At 46.6% G+C, this 18,536-nt stretch overlaps 3 protein-coding genes across 7 annotated transcripts in view; 2 read left to right on the forward strand and 1 right to left on the reverse strand.

Moving 5' to 3' along the window:
• Positions 1-1,910, forward strand: part of TRPV3 (transient receptor potential cation channel subfamily V member 3) — a 44,015-nt gene extending 42,105 nt beyond the window's left edge. Inside the window, exons 16-17 of one of the 2 annotated variants that reach the window (XM_064378015.1) lie at positions 1,159-1,238; positions 1,807-1,910. In XM_064378015.1, the coding sequence (XP_064234085.1) occupies positions 1,159-1,238; positions 1,807-1,904 (178 nt within the window). In that variant the 3' untranslated portion in view covers positions 1,905-1,910. The remainder of the gene's footprint in view (positions 1-1,158; positions 1,239-1,806) is intronic. The other variant, XM_064378014.1, reaches the window with a different exon arrangement.
• A 54-nt stretch (positions 1,911-1,964) lies between these two features.
• Positions 1,965-18,536, forward strand: part of SPATA22 (spermatogenesis associated 22) — a 67,543-nt gene continuing 50,971 nt past the window's right edge. For both annotated transcript variants that reach the window (XM_064378016.1, XM_064378017.1), the window contains exon 1: positions 1,965-2,370. The gene's annotated coding sequence lies outside the window, so the exon portion shown is untranslated. The remainder of the gene's footprint in view (positions 2,371-18,536) is intronic.
• The window catches only part of ASPA (aspartoacylase), a 32,744-nt gene continuing 20,432 nt past the window's right edge, over positions 6,225-18,536 (reverse strand). The window contains exon 6 of one of the 3 annotated variants that reach the window (XM_064378087.1): positions 6,225-6,321. In XM_064378087.1, the coding sequence (XP_064234157.1) occupies positions 6,283-6,321 (39 nt within the window). In that variant the 3' untranslated portion in view covers positions 6,225-6,282. The other 2 variants (XM_064378086.1, XM_064378085.1) reach the window with 2 other exon arrangements.

Raw genomic sequence — 18,536 nt, forward strand, 5'->3', positions numbered from 1 at the left:
GATCTGCCCGCTTGGCACTCCTTTTCCTGCTGTGTACCCTGTGTGAGTTCCTGTGATCCCGGAGGACATGAGGCACATTTGCCCCTGGCAGACAGAAGGTGACACGGCTTCTTTGACAGATCTTTTTTGATTTTTTAAAAAAGTCCTTACATGTCTCATGACCACCTTTTCTTTTTCTTTTAAACAAAGTTTCACTCTGTCTCCCAGGCTGGAGTGCAGTGGTGTGACCTCTGCTCACTGCAGTCTACCAGGTTCAAGCGATTCTCCTGCCTCAGCCGCCCAAGTGGCTGGGATTACAGGCACGTGCCACCACGCCTGGCTAATTTTTGTATTTTTCGTAGAGATGGGGGTTTCCTCATGTTGGCCAAGCTGGTCTAGAACTCCTGGCCTCAAGTGATCCACCCCCCTCGGCCTCCCAAAGTGCTGGGATTTCAGGTGTGAACCACCACACCCGGCCCCATGACCACCTTTTCTGATAAGCCCACGTCCTCCTTCCCTGATCCAGCTTCCCGAGCCTACAGACCACCTTTTTTGAGTATGACCAAACCTTAACCCACTTCTCTGCTGAAATCCCAGCCCCTGGACAGCAGCATTTCTGACTCAGTCGTTACCCTAACAAGTATTTCTGACGTTGCCACGCTCGCTCTAGAGATGTTCTCTAAACGTGAATTAAGGTCAAATCAGTGCCTGCCGTTCCGTTCTGCACCTCAGATGCTACCCTCTCTCATTGGTCACGGGCCCTAATCACATGCTCCTAGTACCTCCTCAACCCTCGTGACACTTGGAGTTTAATCTTCACACCCTCATGGCCCGGGCCCTCCCTCTGTCTGTCCCCACTTCCCCATGGGCTGTCACCCATCAGGCACAGCTGCACAGTCTGAAGTTGTACCCTTTACACCCGTCTGAGTAACTTGCAGGCTTTCCGAGTTCTATACAGTGGAAGGAGAACTGAGTCTTTGAGGCCTGGGGAAATGGAGATGGGGATAGAGTTGAAACTCTAACAACGCTGGTGTGACCGCTCGGGGCAGGGGTGCTCCTGATCTCTAGGACAGACAGAAGGGGAGCTGTGTAGACACCGGGACGCCCCAAGCGCAGGGCTGTTTGTTTGCATCCAGTGAGGCAATGGCGAAATAGTAAGAGTGATGACCGCACTTGCAGGATCAATGAGGTGAAGTGGACTGAATGGAAAACACACGTCTCCTTCCTTAACGAAGACCCGGGGCCTGGGAGGCGAACAGGTACTGTTGCCGTGAGGTGACACGGCGTCCGCTCCTGTCTGAGACCATGTGACCTGGGGCAGATCAAGTCTAAGGCGCCTGATTTCCCCATCTGTCAAATGGGAGGGTTGAAGGGAAGTGCTTCTTAGGTCTCTTCCAGCTCTGACTTTTAGAACCCGAGTTGGAACAACTTTTAAAATGGTATAGCCTTAAGCCATAGAAACACATCAGGCAGAGTGATGTATTTCTAAAACACACACGTATGTTGTTGCTTGTTTAAGATGGAGTCTCTGTCTGTCACCCTGGCTGAAGTGCAGTGGTGCAGTCTTGGCTCACTGCAACCTCCGCCTCCTGGGTTCAAGGGATTCTCCTGCCTCAGCCTCCTTGAGAAGCTGGGCTACAGGTGTGAGCCACCACCCCTAGCTAATTGTTTTTTGTATTTTTAGTAGAGATGAGGTTTCACCATGTTGTTCGGGCTGGTCTTGAACTCTTGACCTCAGGTGATCCGCCCACCTTGGTCTCCCAAAGTGCAGGGATTACAGGCATGAGCCACCGCGTCTGGCCTCTAAAATATATCTTTATTCAAAAGCAGATTTCAGCAAAATCCAAGAGTCTTCCAGGAACAACAGCAAAACCACTCTCAATGCATTTGAAGAAATAGAAGAATTCCCAGAAACGTCGGTGTAGAAGTGTAACCCAGAGCTGGTGTGCACGTGGGCTGTCTGGTGCTGCAGGCAGAATCATGGACTGTGCTGAGGGCTTTGAGGAGTGGTGGAGGCTGGCTCTGCTGGCCTAGACGCAGAACACACCCTCATGCTGAGTGGGTGTCTGGACTGAGGGGCAGTAGGCGGTTTGTCTGAGTGGGAAACATCCTAGATTTTGTTATTTGGCAAAGAGCTTGTGTAAACCCACAGCCAGCCACAGTCTGGAGCCTCGGACACCCCTAAAGTCCTGGGTGAAGCCTCTGGTTTTACCAATTGCAGGTCAGCTTGGCTGGGAGAGGTGGGTGGCGGGGAAGGGGCCTTGAGGAGCGGGGAGAGGAGGTTTTCCCCTCGTCAGCCCTGGCCCCAGTCCACACATTCTACCATTTCACGGGGTTGCCTGAATTTGTGGGAGACCCTTGATCCCATCCCAGAATGTGCAAGGGATGGAGGTAAGCTGGATATCCTGGGAGAGGAGGGGAGTGAGCTTTGGAAATGACATTTAGGAACTCTTCAGGGAGAAGGAAACCATCCTTGGAGTGAGCATCCCCTGAAACCCCAAGGATCAAACTGTCTCAAACGGAGAGATGTTTTTAGTAGCGTAATTAACACAGGGTTTTTATTTTCAGTATGGAAAAGACATTTCAGTTAAGAATGAACTACAATGAAGTATTGATTTTAAAAGTGGAAACAGATTAGGGCCTTTGCGGCTGGATGTAAGTATTATATATTTGGCCTCAGGGTTGGCAGAGCAAGACAAAAAGCTTTTCTTCACACACACAAAAGTCTGCATGAGACGCTCGGGGCAGGTCCTGCTGGGCCGCAGCGATCTGGGTGAAAGGGCCTGGCTCTTTTCCTCGTCCCGGCCTTGCAGCAGCGCACGCCTCCACACTGGGATCCTGGCTTCTGCAGAAGCAGAAATAGCAGCTGCTCTGTCTCTACCATATTAGAGCTCAGCAGTCAGCATACCTCAGTACGTCTCTGGGGGAATTTAACAAAATGCCTCAACTGCTTTGGTATGAATTTTTTTTTTTTTTTTTTAACTGTGAATTTTGACGCTGAAGGGGAAGCTTGTGAAAGAGAAACATTTGCCAAGACTTTGGGCTTATTTTTAGGTCCTCATCCTCTAATGTCCTCCCTTGGAAATGACACGGAGTCAGGCTGGGGGCAGAGGGGAAGTGGAGACGGAAGGGTTTTCTGGGTGGCTGGGGCCTAAACCGCTAGAAAATCTCCTCTGCCCCCATTATCTGGTGAAAGGATTCATGTAAAAATTACAAAAATAGTAATGTAAGTTTTAATCTTAAATGGCAGAAATAGAAATTTGGCCTTTGGATGACATGGCAATTGACGAGTTAATCTGGTTTGAGGCAGATTGAGGCGTCCAGGCCTGGCAGTGCACTTGGGACCAGTTTCTCTGCTCTGGGCCACTCCGTGTGCCAGACTAGCTGAGCAGGTGGAGAATCGGCCTCCGTGTCCCTGATGGGGCCGGTTGGGGAGAGGTGGTCTGGGGTATGAGAGGCGTCACAACCCCAGCAGCCCCTGCCCTCCCAGCTGACCTAGGGAGGAACCGTGTGCTCTGAGCCTCAGCGGTCACACCAGGCTCTGAGGGGGAACGGGGCTGGGCATGGGCCCCTGGAGAAGAGAAGATTGGAGGGGGCCTGTCCTGGGGCAGAAGGAGCAGATGCATTCTAGAATGGGCAGAACTAGTCAACTGAGGAAGACTTCGGCTCAATCCAATCCAGCAACTGGTCCAGATATTGGAGGTGTTTAAGCGAAAGCTGGTTGAGCACTTAATGAGGCATGTTGTGGAAAACGGTAATTGGATGAAGTTTAAGGTCCCTTTAGCCTGGAGAGTCTACGGATCAGCATTCCACATGTGGAGCCAGCTACCTGTGTTAAGCCTGAACAGACCTCTTGTTTGAAAGGAAGTGGTTTGGATCCATGGTGCCAGGTTCTACACCACGGAGCTGGGAATCCCAGAACTGCTTTACTCAGATGTTAATGGATAAAGCCATACCCACTAATGGATAAGGTTATCTGTTTATGGATAAAGCCATATCCAGAATCACTTTGACTCAGATACTAATGGATAAAGCCAATGATTGATTTCTATTTGCCTAACCTGCCAGCTTTTGTCCAAGTGAGAAATGGAGAGCCACAGGGATCTTTGTCATCTCACGTGATGGAGCGCTGCTCTCTGTGGGTCTGGATGGAACCTGTTGGTGAGACCATTTTCTTTTCTTTTTTCTTTTCTCCCTTCCTTCCCTCCTTCCTTCCCTCCCTCTCTCCCTCTCTCCCTCCTTCCCTCCTTCCCTCCCTCCCTCCTTCCTTCCCTCCCTCCTTCCCTCCTTCCTTCCTTCTCTTTCTTTCATTCTTTCTTCCTTCCTTTCTTTTTTTTTTTTTGACAGAGTTTCGCTCTTGTAACCCAGGCTGGAGTGCAGCGGCGTGTTCTCAGCTCACTGTAACCTCCACCCCTCCGGGTTCAAGCAATTCTCCTGTCTCAGCCTCCCAAGTAGCTGGGATTACAGGTGCCGGCCACCATGCCCGGCTAATTTTTATATTTTTTAGTAGAGACAGGGTTTCACTAGGTTGGCTAGGCTTGTCCTGAACTCCTGACCTCAGGTAATCCATCCGCCTCAGCCTCCCAAAGTGCTGGGATTACATGTGTGAGCCACACGCCCGGCCACAAGACCACTTTCAGTACTGGAGACTCTTCCCAACAGTGTCCACCCCAAAAGGCTTTCATCCAAAAGGTCTGAGCCTAGGAAGGTTCACCAAGGCAAAGGGAAGCAATGAGTCAAGAAGCATCAGCGTCAGAAGGACCACTTCCTTCACTTCACTCCCGGAGACTCACACTCCGAGAGGAACATGTACCTGTGCAGAGTCAGGCAGGAAGTCCTGTCAGCGCTGTGGAAGCCGGAGTGTCCTGATTCTCGGACCACAGATGCCTGCCTGAGCCATTATTTATTTATTTTTAAAAAGCACCATTATTCCATAATGTTGAGTCCTTCTTTGTGGTTGGCATATGTTGGGGGGCAGGACTATTTTCTCAGATGTCTCATTTGGCAGTCCACATTGTCCCTGTGCTCCCCATGACTGGTTGAAAATTCCAGTATGCCCATAGGGGTGCACAAAACCACACACACTGCACATCCACACACACATACACACCCATCACCCCACCCCCACACACGCCCACACCCATACAGCCACCCACACACCCCCCATGCCCCCAAACACACCCACGCACAGCCCCACACCCACACCCATACACCCCACACACACCCCCTGATGCCCCCAAACACACCCATGCACACCCCCCACACACCCCCAAACACACCCATGCATACACCCCCAAACACACCCATGCATACACACCCACACACCCCCCCCACACACACCCACAGACACACCCACTGAACCATGGGTCCATCAGGACATCTGAAAATCTCCGTGATTGACATTTCAGTAATTTCAGGGAAAGGCATTTTCCAGGGATAGGTTCTCTCAGGCTCAGATAGTGCCTTTGGCTGCAAATGCCCTGTTAGCTAAACATTTCCTCAGGAAAATTTCCTTATTCTAGACATTATGTGATGTATCTGTTTGGAATTCAAGGTGCTTAGCCTTCCTTCCGGGGACGTGGGAGAAGCTGCCGGAGATTGCATTGTGATTCAGCTCCTAGAAGGCTCCTGCCTGAGAGAGCCCCGTGTTACTGACGTTCCTTTCCTTCCTCAAGGCCAGGTGACCTGTGTCCTTTCGCTCTGGGCAGGGCCGGGGTAGATGGGCCATCGTCTGGGCCTGTAAACCGTACTTGACTTCTGCATTGATTTACATACTTTTTACTGTGATCTTGGTTCCTCACAAAGAATTGTCACCCCATTCTCCTTGAATGTGCTGGATCCTTGTAAATTCTAATTTAATGACTTGTTCTTAGTGTTGTGTGTGTGTGAAACTCTGTGTTCAAGAAAGAAATCATAAAAAGAGTAAGAACATTTTTGTGCCATTGAAGAAATGGTGTTCTGATTTCTAATAAATATTTATTTTGCCTTGTTATGGCCACGCTTTATCCTTGCCTTAGGTGTGCCAATGTGCAGACTGACTAGGACCCCTAGAAGGTTGCTAACAGGGGTGGATAAAGGGAAGGCCAGTTGTTGGGCCTGAAGCATTATCATTGGCTCTGGCTCAGGAGCAGAGCCAGCAAGCCAGAAGACATGTCACCTTTGTACATGTTTACATCTCAGAGTGCATTCGCATCAGGGAGCCAATTTGAGCCACTCAGCAGCTCTGGAAGCAGTTTGAGTAAAAGGAGACTCAGGGGGTTGAAGTATGCGCTCACAGATCCACAGCCACAAGATGTCAGTGGTTCAGGCCACGAAACCCCTCAGAGAGTGCCCTATCAGCTCCTACACAGCAAAAGAAACTACCATCAGAGTGAACAGGCAACCTACAGAATGGGAGAAAATTTTTGCAATCTACTCATCTGACAACATGGGTACAAGACATGTTTACAAGAAGAAAAAAATAAAAAAAGAAGAAAAAAAATAAACATGTTTACAAGAAGAAAACAACCCAATCAAAAAGTGGGCAAAAGGTATGAACAAACACTTCTCAAAAGAAGACATTTATGCAGCCAACAAACATATGAAGAAAAGCTCAACATCATCTAATTTTCATTAGAGAAATGCAAATCAAAACTACAATGAGATGCCGTCTCACACCAGTTAGAATGGCGATGATTAAAAAGTCAGGAAACAATAGATGCTGGAGAGGCTGTGGGAAAATAGGGACACTTTTACACTGTTGGTGGGAGTGTAAATTAGTTCAACCATTGTGGAAGACAGTGTGGCGATTCCTTAAGGATCTAGAACCAGAAATACCATTTGACCCAGCAATCCCATTACTGAGTATACACCCAAAGGAATATAAATCATTCTACTATAAAAACACATGCACACATACATTTATTGCAGCACTATTTACAGTAGCAAAGACATGGAACCAACCCAAATGCCCATCAATGATAGGCTGGATAAAGAAAATATGGTACATATACACCGTGGAATATTATGCAGCCATATAAAGAAATGAGGTCATGTCCTTTGTGGTGACATGGATGAAGCTGGAAACCATCATCCTCAGCAAACTAACACAGGAACAGAAAACCACACCCCACATGTTCTCACTCATAAGTGGGAGTTGAACACTGAGAACATATGGACAAAGATAGGGGAACAGCACATACCAGGGCCTGTTGGGGGTTGGGGGGTTGGGGGGTTGGGGACGGAACTTAGGGCACAGGCCAACAGGTGCAGGAAACTGCCATGGCACATGTATACCTATGCAACAAACGTGCCTGTTCCACACAAGTATCCCATTTTTTTAGAAGAAATAAAGAAAAAGGTAAGAGTGCTCGATCCATCATGCCTATTGGCTGTCAATTTATTTCAGGTGAACCTAAACCCATGGTTCTACCTGGAGAACGGAAGGTATAAATCCCTTATGTCTACCTCACAGGATTTTCATGAGGAGGCAGTGAGAGAATGGATAGGGAAGAGCTGACATTGTGACTGTCACTACTGCCTATCAGCCTAATTCGGAGGTATATGCAGTTTTTCATTCCTCTGAGTTATTTCGTAAGGATGGCAATTCTCAACTTGAATGCCAAGTCTTGAGTGCTTGTCTTGGTGGGCTGTGGAGCTTGCAACCACTTTATTAATAAGTGAAATACTGTATTTGGTGAATTATTTACTTAATTCAGATGATTCCTAGAATAACTTCATTCACTGGGCTGTATCTTGTTGACTGGCAACAGAACAGGGATTGCATGTGATTCACATCCTAGCTTATATAGGCATTAGTCCAAAGTCTAGAAATGTGCCATCCATGGGAATATGTTGGGTGGACTGATAGAAAAAGGGTAGAATATATTTCTGGGAATGATCTGCCGAGGTCAATAGGTTTGACCATTTGTATGGTTCTTGATACTGTGAAAAATTACTTCCCCAAAGCGTTTCATCAATTTGTGCAGCCTTTGAGATTGTACGCTATGCTATTTACAAAGCTCTGGTGGGCATGTTGGTGATTGTTTTGTAGGTTTGGTGAGTGTCATATCCCGGTTTAATAGGTAGGGATATCCAGACTTGGAGACAGACAGAATGACATGCAAAGTTCACCACGCTTTTTCCTGGCTGGAGGATTCAGGTTCTCTGAAGTTTAATTAGTCCAGTAGCAAGAGCTACCATTTTTCTTGCTGTACCAGCAACCTCTCTGTCAGTAACAGCAAAGTTCTGCAGAAAAGAAGGGATTCAGTCCAACTCTGAAAATGTATCTCACCTATATGTGTGAAGATTTAGAACCGGTTCAACAAAAAAGGAATATGAAGTATGTGCAATGATAGATGATACAGATATCAGCGAGACAATTTCTTCCATTTAAGACGGCGGTAGGAGGAAGGAAATGTTTATAAAGCGCCATGCTCTTTCCACACGTTGTCTCATTTAATGTGTATAGCAACTCTGATTACTGTCCAGCTGTCCTATTTCTTTCATCAGTTTTATTTTTTAAAATCATCATATTTTGGCCGGGCGCGGTGGCTCACGCCTATAATCCCAGCACTTTGCTGGGAGGCCGAGGCGGGTGGATCACGAGGTCAAGAGATCGAGACCATCCTGGTCAACATGGTGAAACCCCGTCTCTACTAAAAATACAAAAAAAATTAGCTGGGCATGGTGGCTTGCGCCTGTAGTCCCAGCTACTCAGGAGGCTGAGGCAGGAGAATTGCCTGAACCCAGGAGGCGGAGATTGCGGTGAGCCGAGATCGCGCCATTGCACTCCAGCCTGGGTAACAAGAGCGAAACTCCGTCTCAAAAAAAAAAAAAAAGATCCTATTTTGTTATTTAAAAACCATCACACTTCTTAAACCTGTGGCCTCACTGCTTCCGTATCAATAGCTTGGAAGCCATAAGTTGGAAACACCTTCAGCTTCTAACCACCAAACCTGTGAATGAATTTATTTGAGCCCACATTCCTAAGCTTCGGATGCCTCCCTCCCTCCCTCCCTTCCTTCTTTTGTCTTTCTCTCTCTCTTTTTCCTTCCCCCTTTCCTCCTTCGTTCCTTCCTTCCTTCTTTCTTTCTTCTCTCTTTTCTCTCTCTCGTTCGTTCTCCTTCCTTCCTTCCTTCCTTTTCTATCTTTCTCTGTTTCTTTTTTGTTTTCTTTTTTTGAGACAGTCTTGCTCTGTCGCCCAGGCTGGAGTGCAATGGCATGATCTCAGCTCACTGCAAGCTCCACCTTCCTGCTTCAAGCAATTCTTCTGCCTCAGCTTCCCGAGTAGCTGGGACTACAGGCGCCTGCCACCATGCCTGGCTAATTTTTGTATTTTTAGTAGAGATGGGGTTTCACCATGTTGGTCAGGCTGGTCTCGAACTCCTGAGCTCAGGTGATCCACCTGCTTCGGCTTCCCAAAGTGTTGGGATTACAGGTGTGAGCCACCGCGTGTGGTCCTGCCTTTCACTCAGAGCAAGAAAACTGCCTGGGGACCTCTCACCGTGCCCTTGAGCTTTCTTATGTTTCAAGACTATGAAAGTTATTCTTTCCCTTAATAGATGGAGTTTCTAAAAATGAACGTTTTCTGTTAAACACTTACTCTATGCGCAGCTAATGGAGCTCTAGTGTTTTTTTTCCTTTTAATCATGCTACATGAATCCCCCACAGACCTCAGTTTTTGGGTTGACTTTGTTTACTCGTCAAGTTCCTGTTCTTTTTCCTGGAGGAATGGAGGAAACTTTAATTCTGCTTTTGCTTTGATGCCATGGAAGCCTCTGGGCTGTGCCATTGACTTTGACTTTGCAGTGTGTGCAGGGCCTCCCTGGAGCCTCACACTGTGGAACCCACCAAGCCCGATGGGCGGCCCTGGGCGAAGTCCCCTCTGAGTGAGCCTCTCTGTCACTGGCTCAGGAGGTGTTCAGGAGCTACTGTCTGCCAAGTTCTAGATGAGGGTTTCTGGCGTGTCTGCTTTAGGAACAGGCTTACAAAGGTCTCCACGGGTAGATTACAAGTCTCTTGAAGGCAGTATGTGTCAGAATTATAGAGATATTTTAAAAGCGGCCAGACGTGATGGCTTATGTCTGTAATCCCAGCACTTTCGGAGGCAGAGGTGGGTGGATCACCTGAGGTCGCGTGTTCAAGACCAGCCTGGCCAACATGATGAAACCCCGTCTCTACTAAAAATACAAAAATTAGCCAGGTGTAATGGTGGGTGCCTGTAATCCCAGCTACCCGGGAGGCTGAGGCAGGAGAATTGCTGAAACCTGGGAGGTGGACGTTACAGTGAGCTGAGATCATGCCATTGCACTCCAGCCTGGGCGACAAAGTCTCAAAAAAAAAAAAAAATAGCGCTGGGAGCCCCCTAAGCAGCTATTTCCCTCCAGACTCTGTCTTTGTTGGATATGCAAATACAGGCCTTTCAGACGCTCCCTGGTCCTGCCGAGCTGGAACCCCGTGACCTGCACAGGCCTCCCTCCCAGCCTCACGGCCTTGCTCACCCCCAGGGGACTCTCCGGCTTCACTTTTCATTTGCTCCTGTTGGAGCACTGACTGTGCGTGGTTCACCATCCCCACCTCCGTCATCTCCAATGGCTATCTTGGGGTCACCCTTGTGAGGGAAGTGACAACCCACTCTTCCAAAGAAGCCCTTCCAGGTAGGTTCACGCTCACCAGACCAGCTGCGTTTATCCAGCAAAATGCGTGGAGCTCCTTCCATGCGTTAAGCGCTGCAGACGCGACAAAGAGTAAGACAAATGCTATCCCCGAGCTCTCGGGGCTCCTGCAGTTTAATCAAAGAGACAGACCAGCACTTCCCTGCCCCGATGTCATAAAGCATCATGGCTGCAGTTTGGGTAACTGCCGGTCTGGCACTGTCAGTGAGCTTGTGTAAGACTGGCCTAACCTAGCCTGGGCCATTTTGTTTTTTTTGAGACTCCCAAGCTGGAGTGCAATGGCACAATCTCAGCTCACTGTGACCTTCACCTCCCAGGTTTCAGCCGTTCTCCTGCCTCTGCCTCCCAAGTAGCTGGGATTACAGGCACCCACCACCATGCCTGGCTAATTTTTTGCATTTTTAGTAGAAACAGCGTTTCACCATGTTAGCCGGGCTGGTCTCAAACTCCTGGCCTCAGGTGATCCTCCTGCCTCAGCCTCCCAAAGTGCTGGGAATTACAGGTGTGAGCCACTGCACTCAGCCGCCTGAGTCATGTTTAAGAGTAAGCATCATTTAGCCAATAGAAGTGTGGACACCGGGAAGGGTTTCAAAATGTGGGCAAACACCCATAGGTAGTAGGGAGCTTCATGCATCTGAGGACAGGAGAAGCCTTATGTGGCCAGATTGCTGGGAGCAAGGGGTCAAGGGACATGAAATAAGCCTGGAGGGATGGACAGAGGCCAGGGCACGGAGGATTTGTACAGCCACAGTGAGGCTTTGAGATCTCATAACGAGGGTAAGATGCAACCAAAGGATTTTAAACAGGGCAATTGTTGAGTGTGAACATTTCCTTCTTTTTTTTTTTTTTTTCCCCATGGATTTGCCGACTTCAGTGGGTGTATTTTCCTTCCACTGTCCTTTGGGACATAGTAACAGTCTGAGGGTGTAGAACGAAGTGTTTCACTTGGGAGCGATGGGGACAATCCTCAGGAAGTGACTGGGAAGGAAGAAGAGAAGAAGGCAGGGGCATTGGTGGAACACGAAGATGTTTCGGTAGAGAAGGGACGTTTGAGCATGTTCAGTTATTCAGCTGACCCTGTTGGTCACTGATTAGACTGTAGACATTGAAAAAGACACTGCGAAAGCCCTCAAGATGGGGTGGGGTGGGGGGCAGAGTGGCAACTAAGGCAGGGAGAGGAAGACCAGGAAGGCGCTGTCTATGGAATGAAAGTTGAGTTGCATTTTAAAGGAGAAACAGGCATCATTAGCTAGAGCGAAGCCTGAGGCGGGTGGGAGATGGAGGAGAGTGGGAGGGGATTCGAGGTGGGGGAGTCGTCTACGTGAAGGCCTAGGGGGTAAACAGCAGTAAGGGCGCAGAGCGGACGCAGCCCGAAGGGAGATGAGTGTAGAGAGATGGCGGGGGGAGGTGTGAGGGGAAGGCAGTCATGAATGGCCTTTCGTGCCAGGAATTTGAAATTGAATGATTTATTAGGTACATACTCCGTGCTAGGCACGGAGCTAAGTGCTTACAGGTCTTAGCCCACTTAATCCTTATGGTACCCTACGAAAGGGGCACTATTATTATGATCATTCCCATTTTATAAATGAGAGAACATGCAAATGCAGGGGGGACAGAGCAAGACTCCACCTCAAACAAAACAAAACTCAGAGTGGCTAAAACCACACAGCAATATGTTATAGATTAAACAAAACCACACATCTAATTAGAAACGCTAAAGACTTGTAAAAGGGAAACATTAGGCTTGATAGAAATAACCAACCCTCAAACTGACTGAAATCACGGTAGTATAAACTGTGCTTTGTAAATTTTACAAATAACTAAAGTTTGATGGGAGAACAGAGTATTCTTGCCAAAATTTACATCTGGACAAAGCTGACCTAGAAAAATTGGACTCAGAAATAAAACACAATGGAACATTCAGAGCGGGAGAAGGAAGCTTGCTAAAACTTAGGTACAAAAGCTGATAAATCACATTTTTACTACAGAATCTGGAAAGAAGAGAGTTTACTCCAATGCAAACAATTTTAGTAAAGTACAATTACAGAAAGAATGCTGAAAAATTTAGAAACAATATGTGCTTTCTAGAACACTGAATATGGAGCAAAATCGGCTTAGAGGGGTTCACTTAGGAATGAAAATGTCTAAGTATATGATATTTATATAATATTTATTATTTATTCATTCCAGATAATATTAATATTTTCGGTAAAAACATTTGAAACTATGATTATGGATTCCTTGGAGTACAGATCGTGGAATAAAAACACGCTTTACTGGCTGCTGTGGCCTAATAGGACAGAGGGGAGGGCCCTGGGGAGGCTGGAGAGGGAGGGGCAGCGTCCAGTAGAAGGTCCTGTGCAGAGAAGGATCATGGGAGGCAGGGGATTTGGGCATTTAGACATGGCAGGATTTCTTGAAAGACTGCATTTGCAAACCAGAGCTGTGAGTCACATTTCTCTGAGTGTCCACAGCCCTGTTACTGACTTTCACCATCTCTGCTGGCAACAGCTGGAACTCAAAGACCTTCTCACACCTTGCTTGGGAATAAAGGCATGCACATTCTTTCAAAATGAGAAGTGACAGCTGTGAAGAATATGCCTCTTCCAAATTTCCCATGTTGGGAAGAAACATTAGCTCCTCAGGGTGTGTGGGGTGATCTGACAATAATCTGTCTGGAGGAGGCTCTCTGCTCCGCGAGGTCAGTGCAGAGCCAGTGGGTCAGCCACAGGAGCGATGCTGTGTGGGGTTATTGTCTGTTTGTGGACAGAGGACCATTCAGCTCCTTGATATATTCATAATGTCATCTTTACCATGAAGCCCTCCTTTCTCTTTCATTTCATCTACAAAACAGCATTTAAAAGTCTCCTCTGGGCTGGGCACAGTGGCTCATGCCTGTAATCCCAGAATTTTGGGAAGCTGAGGTGGGTGGATCATGAGGTCAGGAGATCAAGACCATCCTGCCCAATATGATGAAACCCCATCTCTACTAATATACACACACAAAAAAAATGAGCTAGGCGTGCTGGCCAGTGCCTGTAGTCCCAGCTACTTGGGAAGCTGAGGCAGAGGAATTACTTGAACCCAGGAGGCGGAGGTTGCAGTGAGCCGAGATTGCACCACTGCACTCCAGCCTGGGTGACAGAGCGAGACTCTGTCTCAAAACAAAACAAAACAAACAATCAAAAAACAAAACAAACAAACAAAAAAACCCCAAAAAAGTTTCCTCTGGATTTCTAAGGAATGCTGAAGTTTATAGACTGGATACTTAGCATATTCCATTAACTCAAATATAAAAATTGAAAAAATAGCAAGCCTGCATAACCAGTTTCTACTAGCACTTATACATTACAGGGACACTGCAGAGATATTTCGGCCTTGGCTCCAGATCACCGCAATAAAACAAATATAACAGACGAGTCACACACATTTTTTTGGTTTTCCAGTACATGCAAAAGTTGTGCTCACACTGTAGTATATTAAGTAATAGTATTATGTCTAAAAAATGTACATACCTTCACTAAAAATACTTTATTGCTAAAAAAGCTAATGATCATTTGAGCTTTCAGCAATTCATGATCTTTTTGCTGGTGCAGGTCCTTGCCTTGATGATGGCTGCTGCTTGATCAGTGTGCTGGGTACTGAGGGTTGGGATGGCTGGGGCTATTTCTTAAAATAAAACACCAATGAAGTTTGCTGCATTGATTGACCCTTCCTTTCATGAAAAAGCTCTCTGTAGCATGGGATGCTGTTTGATAGCATTTTACTCACAGTAGAACTCATTTCTTTTTCTTTTTTTCTTTTTTGAGACAGAGTCTTGCTCTGTTGCCCAGGCTGGAGTGCTGTGGCGCAATCTCGGCTCACTGCAACTTTTGCCTCCTGGGTTCAAATGATCCTCCTGCCTCAGCCTCCTGAGTAGCTGGAACTACAGGCGTGTGCCACCACACCTGGCTAATATTTTTGTATTTTCAGTAGAGATGGGGTTTCACCATGTTGGCTAGCCTGGCCTCGAACTCCTGACCTCAGGTGATCTGCCTGCCTCGGCCTCCCAAAGTGCTGGGATTACAGGCATGAGCCAGCCAAACTCATTTTAAAGTAGGAGTCAATCCTCTCAAACCCTGCTACTGCTTTTTCAACCACCTTTATGTAACATTCTAATTTGTTTGTCATTTCAACAATGTTCACGGCTTCTGCAACAAGACTAGATTCCATCTCAGGAAGCCCCTTTTTTGCTCATTTATAAGAAGCAACTCCTATTCATTCAAGCTTGATCGTGAGATTACAGCAATTCAGTTCCATCTTCAGGCTCCACTTCTAATTCTCTTGCTATCACATCTGCATCACTTCCTTCACTGAAGTCTCGAACTCCTCAAATCATCCAGAGAGAGTCGGAATTTTTTTTTTAACTCCTGTTAATGTTGATACCTTGATCTCCTTCCACAGATCCTGAATTTTCTTAGTGGCACCAAGAAAGTTGAATCCTTTCCAGAAGGTTTTCTATTTACTTTGCCCAGATCCATCAGAGGAATCACTATCCATGGCAGCTATAGCTTTACGAAATGTATTTTTCTTTCTTTCTTTTCTTTTTCTCTCCCCTCCCCCAGCCTGAAGTGTATTTTTGAAATAGTTAAGATTTGAAAGTCAGAATGACTCCTTGATCCTTGGCCTGCAGCATGGATATTTGTTAGCAGGCATGAAAACAATGCTAATCTCTGCTCATCTCCCACAGAGCTCTTGGGTAACCTGGTATATTGTCAATGAGCAGTAATATTTTGAAAGGAATCTTTTTTTTCCCCAAGCAGTAGGTCTCAACAGTGGGCTTAAAATATACAGTAAACCATGCTGTAAACAGATGTGTGTCATCGAGGCTTTGTTGTTGCATTTATAGAGCTCAGGCAGAGCAGATTGAGCATCAACCTTCAGAGTCCTGGGATTTTTGACATGGTTAATGAGCATTGACTTTAACTGAAAGTTACCAGCTATATTAGCTCTTAACAAGAGAGTCAGCCTGTCCTTTGATGCTTTGAAGCCAGGCATTCATTTCTCCTCCCTAGCTAGGAACGTCCTAGATGTCATCCTCTTCCAATAGAAGGCGGTTTCAACTACACTGAAAATCTGTTGTCTAGTGTAGCTACCTTCATCGATGACTTTAGCCACACCTTCTGGATAACCTGCTGCAGCTTCCACATCAGCAACTCGCTGCCTCACTTTCCACTCGCAGGTTTTGGAGCCGGCTTCTTTCCTTAAACCTTATGAACCAGCCTCTGCCAGCTTCCTGCAGCTTCCACACCTCTCTCAGCCCTCACAGAATTGAAGAGAGTTAGGGCCTTGCTCTAGGGACGTGCGTTGGTTTAAGGAAGTGTTGTGGCTGGTGTGATCTTCTATCCAGATCACTAACACTGTCTCCATATCAGCAATAAGGTTGTTTTGCTTTCTTATCATTTGTGTGTTCACTAGAGTAGAATTTTTAAATTTTCTTCAAGAGCTTTTCCTTTGAATTCACAGCTTGGCTAACTGGGGCAAGAGGCCTAGCTTCAGCCTGTCTCAGCTTTTGACAGGCCTTCCTCACTAAGCTTAATTTCTAGAAGTATGACTCCTTCTTTCACTTGAACACAGAGAGACTGTCGTAGAGTTATTAATTATTGTGTCTCAAGGAATAGGGAGGCCGGAGGAGAGGGAGAGAGATAAGGTAATGGCTGGTCAGTAGAGCAGTGAGAACACACACAACATTCCCTAAGCTCACAGTCTCATATCGACACGATTCATGGTGCCCACAAACACTTAACAATAGTAACAGCAAAGGCCACTGATCACAGATGACCATAGCGGATATAATAGATAATAAAAAGGTTTAGGCTGGGCGCGGTGGTTCATGCCTGTAATCCCAGCACTTTGGGAGGCTGAGGTGGGCAGATCATGAGGTCAGAAGGTTGAGACCATCCTGGCCAACATGGTGAAACTGTGTCTCTACTAAAAATACAAAATTAGCTGGGTGTGGTGGTACGTGCCTATAATCCCAGCTACTCGGGAGGTTGAGGCAAGAGAATAGCTTGAACCGGGGAAGCTTATGTTGCAGTGAGCCAAGATCGTCCCACTGCACTCCAGCCTGGCAACAGAACTCGACTCCGTCTCAAGGGAAAAAAGAGTTTGAAGTATTATCAAATTGTGACATAGGGACAAGAAGTGAGCAGATGCTGTTGGGAAAATGCCACTGTTACACTTTCTAGACACAGGGTTGCCACAAACCTTCAATTTGTAAAAAAAATACAGTAACCGTGACGTGAAATAAAGCAAAGCACCATAAAACAAGTAACTTTATATATACCTCTATTTCCATTTTATATTCTGAATACAAGGCTGTTTATTGAGAATGTTGAACTACCAAAGTAGTATGTATAATAAACTATACAGAAATAGGAAACACTTCTTTGAATAAGCTACATACTTAAAATATGGTATCTTTAAGATATATTAATTAATTAAATCCATTTGCTGGGATGCCTACTGAGTAAGGCACTGTGCTGGGAGCTATGTGTGCAGTTGAGTAAGGCACAGCCCTGTTCTTGAGGAGCTTGCAAACTAGCAGAATGTGTAAGACACATGTACACGATGAGAGCCACAAGTGATTTCTAATGTGAAGAGCAGCGAATGCTTTCTGCATGGAGTGTGAGTTTAGTTGTCTTTGCAAAGGCTTCTTTCTTTTCGTAATATGCAGCCTCATTCACAAACACGGGGTGCACGGTACAGTCTCCGCCCAGTGGGATCGTCTTCCCATCAAGAGTTAAAAACACGGAATCCCCAGGGTGCAATGGTTTCCAGTCTTGATCCTCTCAGGAAACAATCAAAATAAATACATTATATTTGGCTTTTCTCCTTTAAAAATCTGTGTCAGACTCTAGACAACTAACACATTACAGTATTCTACTCCTTTAAAAGAGACCCTTGAGAGAGACATCGAGATTCAGGCAAGTGATCTGACTACGCTGAAATTGGGGAATGAATTTTGGCAGTAGTTTCGAGTTCCTGCCAGGTGCGGTGGCTCATGCCTGTAATCCCAGAACTTTGGGAGGCTGGATCACAAGGTCAGGAGTTCAAGACCAGCCTGGCCAAGATAGTAAAACCCTGTCTGTATTAAAAATACAAAATTAGCCGGGCGTGGTGGCAGGCACCTGTAATTCCAGCTACTCGGGAGACTGAGGCCTAGAATTGCTTGAACCTGGGAGGTGGAGGCTGCAGTGAGCCGAGATCATGCCACTGCACTCCAGCCTGGGTGACAGAGGGAGACTCCATCTCAAAGAAAAAAGGCTCCCCTTTAAATTTTCATGATTGACATACGTAATTAACGTTTGCTTCAGCCAGGTGCAGTGGCTCATGTCTGCAATCCCAGCACTTGGGGAGGCCGAGGTGGGTGAATTGCTTGAGCCCAGGAGTTCAAGAGCAGCGTGGGCAACGTAAAGATCCTGTCTCTAAAAAAACATACAAAAAATTAGCTGGGTGTGGTGCTGCATGCCTGTAGTCCCAGACACTCAGGAGGCTGAGGTGGGAGGACTGCTTGAGTCCCCAGAGGTCGTCGAGGCTGCAGTGAGCTGTGTACACACCACTGCATTCCAGCCTGGGTGACAGAGCGAGACCCTGTCTCTAAAAAAATAAAAAATAGTTTGCTTCAATACCAGGTTTACCTTGAATGTAGCCAAAGGGCTTAACAACATTAAAAGGCAGCACTAAATGCACGTCTGTGTAAGTGCACATTCGACCTCTTGCCAGCTCAAGTTGAAGTCTGTTCAGCAAAATGTAGGAAATAGCCATTAAGAGTCTTCTGTGTTCAGGACATTCTCCACTGGGAAACATAAAAATGAGCCATGTTGAACCTGCATGCAAGGAGGTTCTATTCTGATGGGGGGA

Source organism: Aotus nancymaae, unplaced genomic scaffold (assembly GCF_030222135.1).
Source record: "Aotus nancymaae isolate 86718 unplaced genomic scaffold, 86718_ANA_hifiasm-v0.15.2.pri h1tg000018l, whole genome shotgun sequence".
Classification (NCBI taxonomy): domain Eukaryota; kingdom Metazoa; phylum Chordata; class Mammalia; order Primates; family Aotidae; genus Aotus; species Aotus nancymaae.